General features: G+C 42.4%; 1 protein-coding gene across 21 annotated transcripts in view; it reads right to left on the bottom strand.

The window, feature by feature from the left end:
• The window catches only part of LOC142503955 (complement factor H-like), a 721803-nt gene that overhangs the window by 644089 nt on the left and 61869 nt on the right, over nt 1-15845 (bottom strand). For 18 of the 21 annotated variants that reach the window (XM_075616940.1, XM_075616958.1, XM_075616961.1 and 15 more), the window contains 2 exons: nt 8564-8734; nt 1742-1918 (listed from right to left, as the gene is read on the bottom strand). The exons of 2 other annotated variants lie outside the window; for them this stretch is intronic. In XM_075616940.1, coding sequence (XP_075473055.1) covers nt 1742-1918; nt 8564-8734 — 348 coding nt within the window. The remainder of the gene's footprint in view (nt 1-1741; nt 1919-8563; nt 8735-15845) is intronic. One more of the 21 variants, XM_075616957.1, reaches the window with a different exon arrangement.

Raw genomic sequence — 15845 nt, 5'->3', positions numbered from 1 at the left:
CCCTCCAAACACTGCCTCCTGGTTTTACAAATGGCTACCTTAGCCAATGCCAGGAGCAGGTTGACCAGGAGATCCCTATGCTTATCGTTCCGGGACACTGGACACCCAAAAATAAAAAGATGAGGGGAGAAGTGTAGCCAGAACTGCAGGAGAAGGCTCCTCAAGAAGGAAAAGAGGGGCTGCAGTCTGGCGCAACTCGAATGAATGTGATATACGGACTCCCGCTCGCCACAAAAGGGACAGGCGGCGGGGGAGTCCGTGAAATGTGCCAAATACTCTCCCGTGCTCAGTGCACCGTAGAGGACCCTCCAACTCAAATCCCCGGCGGGACGGGGAACCAAGGATGAATAGAGTTCCCTCCACCGGGGTCTCTCTCCCTCGTTCGCAGGAAATACCCGCCTCCAGATAGTATCTGGGCGGGTGACAAGGGCGAGGTAGTGCACTATATGGAACACTAGAGAATACAGGACTTTCCTTTAGTAGGATTTTTTAAATCCTCTGTTGCATTTTAATTCAATGATATCACCCTCTCTGTACACATCCTTATCCTTCACAACTTCACCATTCGCTACACTTTCAGCATAGCAAGCAATTTCTAACAGAAAATAAGATGTGTTAGGCAAAAGAAATATCCAAATAAAGCAAGTTATTAAATAGTAAAAAGAAACGTTAACATATTATTAAATAAACATTACAGCAAAAAGCCAAATATCGCAGCTAATGAAACACAAAATGTACACTACATTTGATCTGATTAATTAACATGTGACTAACCCCAGAGTGATTGCAGAAAAGGAAATACTTGGAACTTTTCACAGCACGACGGCAGAGAGAGAGAATCCCAAACACAGAAGAATCTTCCTTCAGTGCTCTGTGACCCATATGGATTTCCATGCTGCCAGAGCCCAGTATACAGTAGGTAGCCAAAAGGTAACCAAACTCCCAGTTATCAGGGGGAAAACAGCCTGGAAGGAGGGAATAACCACCAGGCATATGTATCCCACTACAGGCTGTATATATGGAGCCCCCAAATCTTGTGGCCCCATTGGCAAATGTAGAGGAAAAGCTGTGTTCCTATTATCGCATGCGTGCGAAACTGCAATATGGCGGCACCCTTTACTGGGAGTCGCCGGCTCACACCTCCTCACAATGCTGCCTGCTGTAGTAGAGGTAAGGGGGGCCCAGGGGGAACTCCGTTATAAGTATTATTGTGCAAATACCCTGTCTGATCAACAGGGTATGTGAAGTCAGTTGTAGTGACTGTAATATATATAACAGCAGAGGCGCAGCTTTAGTAATTTTTAGTAGGATTGTAGAAACACTATGTAGTTATGTGCTGGCCCTGATCATTAGGGTCACATGAGTTGTGTAGCCATGTGTATGTATCCATGTTTAGAGTTATAGATAGAGTTATAAAGTTTGTCATAATTCATTACTGGTTTGTTGTGTCTAATTGCTCCTGCATCCCACTCTGTGTACCACCCACTATAAGAGTTGAACCCCAAGTTATAGGACTCAGGCCCCCACCTCACGCTCTATAGTATGAGGTAAAGAGAGGTTACATCAATAAAATGCGATGATGATACAATAAAAGAAAAATAAGGGATTTGTCAGATAAAAATATGTTTTGACCTGATACTGTAGGTACGACCGTAAACATTTATCGCATTTATAAAGAAGAAATAAAATGTATACTGTATATGTGCCCGGTCTGGTTATTTGGAAATAGTACTATACTTACTAATACATTTCAGAGAAGGACTCCAGCCCATCGCTGTGCATTTCCGGGGCGCGTCTGGTTCATATTCAATTTTAAATCCTCTGTTGCATTTTAATTCAATGATATCACCCTCTCTGTACACATCCTTATCCTTCACAACTTCACCATTCGCTACACTTTCAGCATAGCAAGCAATTTCTAACAGAAAATAAGATGTGTTAGGCAAAAGAAATATCCAAATAAAGCAAGTTATTAAATAGTAAAAAGAAACGTTAACATATTATTAAATAAACATTACGGCAAAAAGCCAAATATCGCAGCTAATGAAACACAAAATGTACACTACATTTGATCTGATTTATTAACATGTGACTAACCCCAGAGTGATTGCAGAAAAGGAAATACTTGGAACTTTTCACAGCACGACGGCAGATAGAGAGAATCCCAAACACAGAAGAATCTTCCTTCAGTGCTCTGTGACCCATATGGATTTCCATGCTGCCAGAGCCCAGTATACAGTAGGTAGCCAAAAGCTAACCAAACTCCCAGTTATCAGGGGGAAAACAGCCTGGAAGGAGGGAATAACCACCAGGCATATGTATCCCACTACAGGCTGTATATATGGAGCCCCCAAATCTTGTGGCCCCATTGGCAAATGTAGAGGAAAAGCTGTGTTCCTATTATTACAGAACCTTACAGCTTGGAAATTATGAGCTTGGGACCAAGTACTACTTCTGTACAGGGAGAATAGTTTTAAAATAGAAACAGTGCTGTAATATTTCTCCTACAGAACCTCCTACTTCACCAAATATTTACCAGGGAAATCCTGTGTGATGATGTCACTGTGTGATCAGCAAATGCTTGTACAGCCAGCATTCCCCCTCCCCACTTTCCCTTATCTTTATTGTCTCTCTGATAAGGACAGGGGGGGATAAGGGGAAAGAAAACACATGAAACACAAACACCCCCATTTAGTTGCCCTTAAGAAATACAACTGCTGTCTATGTGGAATTGCACCTTTTAATAGTGTGTGAACTGCACAAGTACCCCCGCTTCAGCGTTGAAGTGTGTGTGTTATCAGTGGGGCACCGCTAGGTAAATAAGTATCAGAACGATGAACAAGAAAAAGAGACCTAGGGGCCTATGCAGAGAGCAGCGAATTTTAAAAATGGCGAATTTATTAAAAAGTAGCTTTTTTGGAGAGTTTTATTCTCCATATGCAGAAAAGTGCGAATTCTGCTATGTTTAACATGGATGCGTGTGGCGAGTTTAAATTGGCGAGATGCGCGCTTCAGAAACGTGTAAAAACAAATTCGCGCCTTTTTTTTCCCTTTGCAATGGCCGCGAGCGGCAGCTTCTTGCCAATTTTTTCTGGCGAGGTAAAAAGGAGACAATCGTGCCATTTTATTGGCGCGAACAGCCGCTAGATGCCGTTCGCGCCTCTCTGCATTAGGATATTTTTAAAACTGGCGAGATTGAGGTTCTCGCCAGCCGCGAGGCGAGTTTTACAAATAGAAAAGAAAAATTGGCGCGTTTTTCGGAACTCGCCATTTTCTGCTGTTTTCTGCGCGATTTTCTCCAAAAAATGGCGAATTTCGAAATAGCGCTGCTCTCTGCATAGGCCCCCTAGTGTGGGCACTCAACCGATGGTGTAAAGTTGGGTTAATTAAAATAATCTTTAATGTCAACCAAGAAACTAAAATAATGGGTGTTAAAAACAATTGTGATGCAGCTTTGATCCTAGTTCAAGTGCTAAAGATGCCCTCTGGATCAACTACTAGTATTGTATGATGACCAAAATGTATCAGTCACGCATATACTAAATCAAAGATTGATCTGGATCAAACAATGTTGATCATCGGTTCCCAAAGTAGGTGAACACAATAATTAAAATATACGGGTATGTAAAGAGACTCTCACCTCAAGCGTAATACTTGGGCTGATAAATACTAAGGATAGAAGTGATCGTAACTATATACACTGGTGTTCCAAGGTCTCAAGGTGGTATAGTATTGGGTAATGTGACCCCTACAATTAGAGACACTAGGACAGTTTCCCAATAGTGAAATTCATAACCCTATATATATTGTGGGATATGCTTTAATATGTAAAATTAGAGATTGATGAAAAATGTCCCCGGGTAGGTTCTCGAAATGAACTTAATGAGGGGTTCATTAAAGATGGTTATCGTTATTAGTTATTTGTTGGGGTAAACCAAGAATAATTTCTCAATGATACAAATGGTAGTTAGAAACTAAATGTGTGTGTTCTGGTAGATGGCCACAATATCCCCAAATAAGTACTTGTAAATCAGGGGGGGGGGGGGGGTGATAACAGATGGTTGCCAGACACTATCACAATTGGATAAAGGGGAAGAACCACTATTCTAAAAATATTTGATTGTGATAACAACAGAAAATGCCTCCAAAGATCCAATATGAATTTAACAATCTAATGGGCTAAATTACCAATCTGATGAGTGGATTAAAAATTCCAAAGCCACAGAGGAACAGCTGATAAATCAGTGTAACACAGGAGAAGGCTCCATGTGGCTCTGGTATTAGTAGACAGCCATATAGATAGTTGTCTAAACCTAAGTATATAAACTTAGACAAGTGACCAGATATCCCCAAATAAGTTCTAAGTATGAACTACCAGAGGGGTTCTTAAATAATGGTCTGAAAATTCACTCTTCGTGGTACTAGGAGAAAGATCCCAAATCCTAATATATAGGTACAAGCATTGTGCTACCAGAGTATACCTTATGATTAAATCTCCTTCAATAAGTGATGAAGTGAACTGAACATGGACCCGTGTGAGCCTACCTTATGATTAAATCTCCTTCAATAAGTGATGAAGTGAACTGAACATGGACCCGTGTGAGCCCTCAGAGAGAGAGAGTGATATCTAGTATATTGACTCATTAACAAAGAGGCAGGTAACTGCAACAATGTAGCAGCAGTATAACCTTGTGTCATGTGTTATTTAATACACGTTCTGCCTCTGCATGCAACAGAGGGGCACAAGGCGGCCACAGGGGTAGAGGAAAACAAGAAGGGGGAAAGGTCTGGGAACTAAGAAGTGGGGACAGAGCTTCCTCATCGAAAAACAAAAAAACAAGGTTCCAGAGCTACTATATGATCAAATGCAAATAATTAACCTTTCAGATCAGATACTCAAAAAGAACATGAGCGTGTTTTAAGAAAGGGCCTTTCATTTTCTCCATCATCCCCTATGGACACCTTTGAATGGGTGAAAGGTTTGAATTTATTTGCACAAAAGTTAAAACTTTGCAAATTTTTCAAATGGAGGGATGCAAGACTGGCCAACTCAGTTGGGGTCCCCCCACTGGACACTTTTGACATTGAATGCCTTAATGATATGGTGGATTTGGTTAATGAATCCAACCGTAACCCTGGGGAGGGCCCTTTACCGATTTTAAATATCAATCCAAATTTCTGTCCTTTGGGGATCAATATATAAACATTGACGTATTTGTGGATCTAGTGACCAAGGATTTTGAAAAACTTCCAATGATAAAATGCATCAATAACCTCAACCACAATAAAAGACAAGCACTCAAAGACCTTGAAAATAGCAAAAACATAGTTATAAAACCTTCAGACAAGGGTGGCAATTTAGTCATCATGCAGAGGGATAATTATATTAAAGAGAATTTAAGAATATTGTCAGATTTTTCATGCTATGAAAAGTTGGAAAAAGATCCCACACTTGCATACAATAAAGAACTGATTAATATCCTTAACCAAGGCTTGCAGGACAAGTTAATCACACAACAGGAATATCATTTCATATTGGTCAAAACACCTAAGATTGCCACCCTGTACAGTTTACCAAAAATGCACAAGAATAAGTCACCACCGCCAGGAAGCTCCATTGTTTCGGGCATTGGAAACCTTTCAGAAAAGGCAAGCTCCTACGTAGATAAGATTCTAGGACCTTTTGTAGTAGCCCTACCTTCTTATATTAAGGACACAAAGGACGTCCTAAACAAACTTGAGGGCATAGTCATCTCAGAAGACACAATCCTGGTCAGTTTGGATGTTGAGAGCCTTTATACAGCATCAAACATGAACCAGGATTAGATGCCATCTCATACTGTACTTCCTGAAAACCAGAGGAAACTGGTACCAAAAACACAACACTTTTGTTAGAACTCTTCTGCAGTTCATCCTGCAGAGAAATTACTTTTGGATTGACAACAAACTGTACCACCACATACAAGGGACCGCTATGGGAACCAAATGTGCCCCATTTTACGCGAACCTGTACTTGGTTTGGTGGAAAGCGGAGATGGTTTTCAATGAGGAGATGGAGCCTTACACATCCTGTATAGAGATGTGGATTCTTATGGCAAGGCCCTGTGGAAACACTAACCAATTTTATTGAGAAACTTAACACCACCAACCTGAACTTAAAATTAACCTTTGAACATGATAGCAATTTCATCTGCTTCTTGGACTTGAGGATAACCAGGGGAATTAATGGGACTTTAGACACTACCATATTCCGTAAAACCACTGCAACTAACAGCCTATTGCAAGCGGATAGTCACCATCCCAGGGCTCTAATAAAGAATGGGATACCAACTGGCCAATTTTTGCGGTTGAAAAGAAATTGCAGCAATCAAACGGAATTTGAAATATAGGCCTCCCTTATGAAAACACGTTTCTTAGAGAGAGGCTACGGTCATAAAGTGGTCAAGAAGGCATACATACGCAAAGTACTTGACCCGTGGTGAACTCCTCAAAGACAAACCGAAAGAACTAGAACGGGGACCAATAAGGTTGATTAGAACCTTCAACAATCATTGGAAACAGGCACAAAACATCTTCCAAAAATATTGGTATATCCTACAATCCGATAATGACCTAAAGGAGGTGATTCACCACTATCCATCGATGGGGGGCAGGAGGGCCAGGAATTTACGTGACATTCTTGTGCATAGCCACCTAGCGGGCGCAACACCACTAACGTGGCTTCCCAAAAAAACAACTGGGTGTTTTCAATGGCAGAGGTGTAAAGTGTGTACTTCAGTGAAAGTCACAAAATAATTCCCTAACCATGATGACTCAAAAACATACCAAATCCGCAAATTCATCAATTGCACCAGCACTGGAGTTGTATACCTTGCTATGTCCATTTGCGGGGAAAAATATGTCGTAAAAACACAACGCCAATTTAAGACACATGTTTTAGAACACCTAGGATCAATACGCAATACACTAAAGGTACCAGTAGCAAAACATGTGAACCAATGCCATAATGGTAATGTAAAAGCCTTACAGTTCATTGGCATAGACCAATACTCACCAAGCACAAGAAAGGGGGACTGGGATACAGAACATCTCAGAAAAGAAGCGTGTTGGATCTATATCCTGGAAACCCTATCACCAAAGGGGCTCAACGAGGGTTTTGTTTTTTCACCATTTATCTACTGTAGAGCCTCTGACTGGTACCCCTCACAGCTGCAGCATTATGCTTGTTACCAATTAATGTTGTTCCCTATGTCACAATACTGCACCATTATTTAATGGCACAGTAATACTGTATGTACCAAGACACTTGTATTTTTAGTTAACCCATACAACAAATCTATTGCTAGCAACAACAGTATAGATCCTACATGTCACTTGCACAACCCTATATATCTGCAGTATTTTCAGGTGTTGGGTCCATTAAAATTAGGATTCAACTAACTAATACTGCCAGGGTCTACTCTCTATGGCTTACCTGACTCCTCCTATCTTATCAGTGCACTGGTTACAGGTAAAGTAAGCCTTCTCCTGTGTTACACTGATTTATCAGCTGTTCCTCTGTGGCTTTGGAATTTTAAATCCACTCATCTAATTGGTAATTTAGCCCATTAGATTGTTAAATTCATATTGGATCTTTGGAGGCATTTTCTGTTGTTATCACAATCAAATATTTTTAGAATAGTGGTTCTTCCCCTTTATCCAATTGTGATAGTGTCTGGCAGCCATCTGTTATCACCCTTCCCCCCCCCACCCCCCTTGATATTTGCAAGTACTTATTTGGGGATATTGTGGCCATCTACCAGAACACACACATTTAGGTTCTAACTACCATTTGTATCATTGGGAAATTATTCTTGGTTTACCCAAACTAATAACGGTAACCATCTTTAATGAACCCCTCATTAAGTTCATTTCCAGAACCTACCTGGAGACATTTTTCATCAATCTCTAATTTTACATATTAAAGCATATCCCACAATATATAGGGTTATGAATTTCACTATTGGGAAACTATCCTTGTGTCTCTAATTGTATGGGTCTCATTACCCAATACTATACCACCTTGAGACCTTGGAACACCAGTGTATATGGTTACGATCACTCCTATCCTTAGTATTTATCAGCCCAAGTATTACGCTTGAGGTGAGAGTCTCTTTACATACCCGTATGTTTTAATTATTGTGTTCACCTACTTTAGGAACCGATGATAAACATTGTTTGATCCAGATCAATCTTTGATTTAGTATATGAGTGACTGATACATTTTGGTCATCATACAATACTAGTAGATGATCCAGAGGGCATCTTTAGTACTTAAACTAGGATCAAAGCTGCATCACAATTGTTTTTAACACCCATTATTTTAGTTTCTTGGTTGACATTAAAGATTATTTTAATTAACCCAGCTTTACACAATCAGTTGAGTGCCCACACTAGGTCTCTTTTTGTTCATCGTTCGGACCTTTAAAAGTGTGTCTGAAAGATTAGAACACACAACATTGTGAATGCAAGTTGCCAGATCACAACAAACAATAGTGAATAAAAATATATAAGTAACACCAACCTACACAAGAAGGAGAAGGACTCCATCCACTTCTAGTGCAAGTCACTCCAGTCCTCGTGTCCGGCTTGTATTTAGCGTTACACGCATATGTCATAATTTCATTCTCCATGTACGTCTCTTTCTTTATTCTTACGTTACCATTAGAGATTTGCGGAGTGCTGCAGGAGATGACTAAAAATACACATAAAATACAATAAAATGTAAAGACCTCAACACAAATCTGTGAAAGAAATCTCTCGGGATCAGTATAATGCAGGTCATGAGGTTAGTAAGCCCCTAAATGCATTGCGAGCCCCTGTAACTGTGATGGAGTATATCCTGAGAATATGTTATATTTAGCAGAAATGTGTGAGACAAATACTATAGAATGTAACCCTTTGCGTGCTGGAAGGGTCATGGTGCCAGAGTGCCTCTGCCCCTCCGGCACTGTGCGGTCACATGACAGAGGCAGCCATTTTGGAAGAAACGGAAGAGAAGGGGAAACTCCTCCATTTCTTTGCTGGTTAGATCATGTCTGAAGCTCTATGGGAATGCAGGATGCGATATAACCCATAAAAAACAAGCCCTGTGAGCATGATGTAGGCCAAGGGTATGCAAACTTCTTACCTTGTGCCCCCCTGCTGGCTCTCCCCCCTCCCCTCCCTGATCGTTCCCCCCTTACCTGCTCTGAAGCCTCAAATTATACCGCGGGGTCATGTGACGTTACGTCTCATGACCCGTGGTGTCATTTGACGCAGCTTTGCCATGACAACGCAGCGTCATCATGTGATGTCACGGCACGTGACTCGCACGGCGACACAGTCGCCGCCAAAGCCGACTGAGTCACGGTAAGTGACGTTGCAGGGGCCTCGCGCGGTCACCCCGCATTTAATTTAAATACTTGAGGAAGAGCACGGGGCCACTGCATCCGCCGCGCCCCCCTCCAGTTTGCGCACCCGTGATGAAGGCACTACCCCTGGAGTACCCATTCCCATTACATACAGTAGTGACTACTGTATGTCCTCAGGCACTGAAACGGTTAAGTTAACGTTCATGTTATCAAAATCCAGGGACCTTAGTGGGCAGGAACAATAAAATAGGTTGTCGGTATTTCTGGCTTGGTATGAAATTACTGAGGCCAATGAGGTCTCGTCTGTGACAGTGAGCGCGTACGGTGAGCGAGACTTGATTTTGTTACCGGATTGGGAAGACGCAGGACGCACAGGTTAGGAAAATGAGAAAGCTAGTAATAATAATACTAATAATTTGTTTACATACTTGCACACATTGTGCCAATTTGCTTAATGCTGTAAACAAAAAAAACATATAAAAATTCCGTGCTCTTCTTAATGTCCCACTAGAAAATATACTGGCAACACAGCGGTGACTGTAAGAACTCTTAACCTACAGTATGTTAATTACTTTATATGTAAGTGATGATTGGGGCTTGTGGCCCAAAAATATATTTTACAATTTTCCTGAACTTCGTGCTTGTCTCTTTTCTGTCATTGTACAGTATGTAAAAAAAAAAAAGCCTGAAATTTTGCCCCCCTTAAATTGCCATTGTCACCAAATTGTGGTTAGCATTATTTCGAGAAACTAGATCACATGACCAGCGGGCCCTTAACCATCAGGGTCCAGTGACCCAAAAATGGTAATTTCACTGAGCATTTTGCACATTTTTACTCGTAGCAGATGTTACCCGAGTAATATATTTATTTCAGAAACCCCAGCTTCACTTTGTTATGTTTTCCCAAAATCCAGGGGAGCGATGGTGGATGCCACAAAAAAGAAGAGAACAATATAGTACAATATGCTAACACAGTGAATAGAATGAATATAAGAGGGGCTCCCAAATTTATACTTACAATTGAGCAGAAATAAAGAGCAGTGTGCCAGCCTGTGACTCGTAGTAGTCTGTAGTCTGGGTATTGCAGGTAGTGAGAACTCAGCAGTCTCGGACAAAGAGAAAGTGAACCATGGTGCAGGTCAAAAAGATAATTTATCAAAACATTATTTGGGAGCCCCTCTTATATTCATTCTATTCACTGTGTTAGCATATTGCACTATATATTTTTCTTCTTTTTTATTGCATCCACCATCGCTCCCCTGGATTTTGGGAAAGCTGTATACATCTAGGGGCCTATGCAGAGAGCAGCGCTATTTCGAAATTTGCCATTTTTTGGAGAAAATCGCGCAGAAAACAGCAGAAAATGGCGAGTTCCGAAAAACGCGCCAATTTTTCTTTTCTATTTGTAAAACTCGCCTCGCGGCTGGCGAGAACCTCAATCTCGCCAGTTTTAAAAATATCCTAATGCAGAGAGGCGCGAACGGCATCTAGCGGCTGTTCGCGCCAATAAAATGGCACGATTGTCTCCTTTTTACCTCGCCAGAAAAAATTGGCAAGAAGCTGCCGCTCGCGGCCATTGCAAAGGGAAAAAAAAGGCGCAAATTTGTTTTTACACGTTTCTGAAGCGCGCATCTCGCCAATTTAAACTCGCCACACGCATCCATGTTAAACATAGCAGAATTCGCACTTTTCTGCATATGGAGAATAAAACTCTCCAAAAAAGCTACTTTTTAATAAATTCGCCATTTTTAAAATTTGCTGCTCTCTGCATAGGCCCCCTAGACTTTTAAAACAGTCTAAGTGATAGGGTTGGGTGGTATCTGGTTTGCCCTTATTTATTCACTTTATTATTGTTTGTTTGCACTTATTGGTGAAGTGTTTTTATGGGATTCATTTAAATTTAGGGTTTATCCTTGAATATTATTTCCTACTGTATACACTTTAATATGTGTTTTGTTTCACTGTACACCACATTGGGAAGTGTTAGATCGCCATCTAGTGATTTTGTGCTGTATTGTCACTTTGTGATGTTACCTGAGTAATGTTTTACCTCAGAAATCTGCCCTCGCTGTACAAAAATGATACATAGGGCCGGCCTTAAAGCAAGGCTATTGTATTGGGCCCTGCACCTACATCGGGCCCCGTGCTTCCTTCACTCCAGCCGGCGCCAGGATCCAGCTTCCATGTGAGGGAGAGGGTCTCTGGAGCGGTCCTCCTCCAGCAGCGGCACGTTGTCATGGAGACGCTACATCACATGAATGCCATGACACCGCAATCTAGCAGGAAGAGGGCCGCTCTTCAAGGTAAGTACCCCCACCACTTTCACCGGAGGAGCTGCGCTGCCAGCATGACACCTTGGGCCCCCCTTAACATCCTATGGCCTGTCCTTAATTTCGTTAATAGTAATTACTTCAGGAACCCTACCGCTTGTCACTTGAATATTGATTAAAATAAAATGGACACCATTTTTGGAGCACCTGGCGTGCTACGTCCCAGGGCACTTAAAGGGTTAAGGCTCGGTGAAACATTTCCCAATGAAGAGAAATTTTGAAGAAAACAGCTGAAAATATTACTATTAGAAAGTATTGTACGTTTCTACTCCAAATCAGTAAGAGGTGATATGTCTGCCCCTCCATCCCACCTCCCTTCCACCTTTCTGTCCCCCTCTATCCCTCCTCCCCTCCACCTTCTGTCCCCCTCTATGCCACCTCTTGTCCACCTTCTGTCCCCCTCTATCCCACCTCCCATCCACTGTTTGTCCCCCTCCATCCCACCTCCCTTCAACTGTCTGACCCCTCTATCCCACCTCCCGTCCACTGTGTCTACCACTATCCCACCTCCCTTCCACCTTTCTGCCTCCTCTATCCCATCTCCCTTCCACCTTTCTGACCCCCTCTATCCCATCTCCCCTCCACTGTCTGTCCCCCTCTATCCTACCTCCCATCCACTGTCTGTCCCCCTCTGTACCTCCTCCCTTCCAATGTGTGTCCCCCTCTATCCCATCTCCATTTCACCTTTCTGTCCCCCTCTATCCCATCTCCATTTCACCTTTCTGTCCCCCTCTATCCCATCTCCTGTCCACTGTCTGTCCCCCTCTATCCCACCTCCTGTCCACTGTCTGTCCCCCTCTATCCCACTTCCCTTCCACTATCTGACCCCCTCTACCCCATCTCCCTTTCCAGCAAGCGCCAGCTCCCCCAACACCACCAGCTGCTGCCACTTCTCTTCAGCCGGTCACATGATCCAACACGTGTAAATATCATGTGGTGCAGGGCGCCCAAATGGCTAAGGCCGAGCACATGTTGGCGGCGTCACTACATGCTTGCGTCTGCACGCACTTCTGGGACTCTTATCTGATTGCCTATGGTAATTCCTCAAGTGCCCGTGGTGCTGTGTATTTCGACGTTACTACAATTTGCCAACGCCCCCCGCCACGCCCCCCGATCGCCTCCACAATTTCCTGCAGCCTAGTGCACACTTCGCTGGGCTGCAGGAGCTCACATGGTAGCGCGCTCCCGCATCACCACCGTGAGCTCAGCCTTACTCACCTTATTATTATACCAGTACATAGCAGACAGTGGGGCCTATTCACAAAACCGTGATAAAATCAGTCCTTTTGCGTCCGACTTTGGGGCCTATGCACTAAGTGCCGATAAGCCACTTATCGACACCTTATCGCCAAAAAAGCCTACTACTATTCAGTAAGCCCTGATAAGTCGGCGGTAAAAGGCCGTTTCAGCCATTTTTTTCCCCGATAAAAAAAAATTGTCAAACGAGCGGCGATAAGCCACTTGTCGACAGGTTTTCAAACTCGTGCAATTCTAGTACTCCCGACTAGCTTATCGAGGCTAGTCACGGCTCTAGAATTGAGATTTATCTTAAAATTGTCCCACAAGGAAAAGTTGGCGTGAGGCTGGTGAGTAGCTGCCAAGACGTGGCGAGAGGGGACTTAGAAAAAAAAATGCATTTTTCCTGCATCGGATTGATGCCGGGAGTCTCCAGAGCTGATACACATTAATATCAGCCCCGAAAGCCCCAAGCATGAATCCCATGCAATAAAAAAGCATTTACAGGCAACTTCATTACCTTAGCGGCTAACTGCTAAAGCAAGGAAGGGGTTAAGGAACAACAGCAGCTTTATTGAGGGCAGAGGGGGTGAGTGAAATGGGTACTTGGCCCTTCACTCACCCCCTCTGCCCCCAATAAACATTACAATATGTACTAACCACCAATACACAACCCACCCAGCCTCTGTGCCCCCACATAAAACCATTTTTTATTTTTTTTATACACAGGATTGGTACCAGAGGCCTGCGGGGGTTCCCTCGTGTTGTTCTTGTGGGTGTCCGGGGTTCCTCGGGTGGTTTCCGGGGGTCCCCGCGGTACCAATACTGTGCCAAAAAAAATAAAATATGCAGACATTCAAATACATACATCCCCTCCACCCCCCACCCCCACATACAGTACAGCAGGGGCGCCCAAACTTTTTTTGCGGCGCTCCCCTGCCTTACATTCTTTGTTGACCGCCTCCCTCCGTACCTCGCACGGTGTCAGATGACGCCGCGGGGTCGTGTCACGTGACCCGCAGCATCATTTTATGTTACATTACCATATCAACCATGATGTCACATGACGTGTTGCCATGGTCACGCGTGCTGAAGCCAGCAGAATCCCGGTAAGTAGAAGTTACAGAGGCCTCGCTCGGTCCCTTGGGATTTAATTTAAATGCCTGGGGGGAGGGCGCGGGACCTCTGCAACTGTCCACCCCTCCTGGACCCCCCAGTTTGTGCACCGCTGCTAAAGTAATGGGCAAAATGACTATTATCCAGATATGGATAATAGTGCATTTGCCCATTTCAAATAAAACTTAACCAGCAGAAATAAAGTAAATAAAACTTGCACTTACCCCTGCCAGTCTGACATGATGAAGGTCGTCCTCACCCTCATCACCGTCCATGTACACTGTTGCCAGCAAGAATACAATAAAAAATACAATCTAATGGCCCCTAACCCCTTAATCACATTAGTGGTTAGTAACCTCTATAGTAATTAAGGGGCTAACCTACCCTCCCCCACTACCCACCCAGAAGGCCTAAGCACCTTTCCCAGGCAATGACCCCCATCTTCCACCCTCCACCCATTCATTGGTACAGTGGGTACATCATGCCCATATAATATGGGCATAATTTAACACTATAGCAATAAATGGGGAAGCTAAAAATAAACAGGCACAAAATAAAACACATTACATAGAAAAATAAACAAATGCCAATAAGCCAATTGATTGGCACAGTGGTACATCAGGCTATATAATATGGGCATGATTTAACACTGTGGCAGTCAATGGTCAACCTAAAAAATAAACCACCAACAATATCCAATGCAATCAAAACAATCACCAAATAAACAAGTAAACACAACAAAATTACCAATTAAGCAAATATCAAATAAACATCAGAATTAACAATTAAAACACCAACAAAATCAATAAATAAAAGAAAACACCAAATAAACACCATTATTAAAAAGCAAAAGACCAAAAATAAACCACAATTAAAAATCAAACAACAAAAAAGTAAGAGAAATAAACAATTGAAAAGACCGCAAATATTCCCATCATTAAAAATCAAAACACAAAATAAATAGCAGAAATATTTCAAAGCAAAGAACCAAAATACATTTAAAATAAATAAAAGCAGGCATTTGCCCCCCAAAAAAGCATTGGTTGTCACTATATGTATAGCCCTAAAGGGGCATACATAAATAAATTGGCAATCAATGGGCAATAAAAAATGTTACAATAAAAAAAATATACAATGAAAAAACCTGTAAAAGAAAAATAACACACACAATGTTTTTTCTTACCTTTAAATGTCTTCGCCCTCCGATCCCCGTGGTCTCAGGATGCTCTTGAACAAATCCATGATCCAAAACAGCAATGGCCCTCAGGTAAAGTCCAAATTCCCTTTCTTCTTTCTTTATCTTCATCTGTTAATTATAATCCATTTGGGGGTCTTCTTTCTTCTTCATCCAGCTTCATCTGTAACGCCATTGTAATCCTATTGGGGAGGAGGTCTTCACTCTCCAGCTTCTTGGCGTCAAGTGAGGCTGCACAGCTTTTATACGGCCTGTGACGTCACATTTGAGTGGCAAAGGTTCCCACACCATCTGATTGGCTGGGATAACCATGTGACAATTTTTTTTTTTTAAGGATGTGACGTCATGTAAAGGGAGGGAAGTCAGCCAATCAGAAAGGCTATGCTTCCTTTCCCTTTAACATGACATCACATGTTATTTCAGCCAATCAGATTGTGAAATGTGATGTCACAGGCTGTATAAAACCTGTGCAGCTTCATTTGACGCCAAGAAGCATCATATTATATGGGCACGATGAACCACTTGCCAATCAATTGGTTTATTGTCATTTCTAATGTGTTGATTTTTCTATGTAAT

This window comes from Ascaphus truei, chromosome 10, assembly GCF_040206685.1.
Source record: "Ascaphus truei isolate aAscTru1 chromosome 10, aAscTru1.hap1, whole genome shotgun sequence".
Classification (NCBI taxonomy): domain Eukaryota; kingdom Metazoa; phylum Chordata; class Amphibia; order Anura; family Ascaphidae; genus Ascaphus; species Ascaphus truei.
This window is presented reverse-complemented; position numbering and strand designations above follow the sequence as displayed.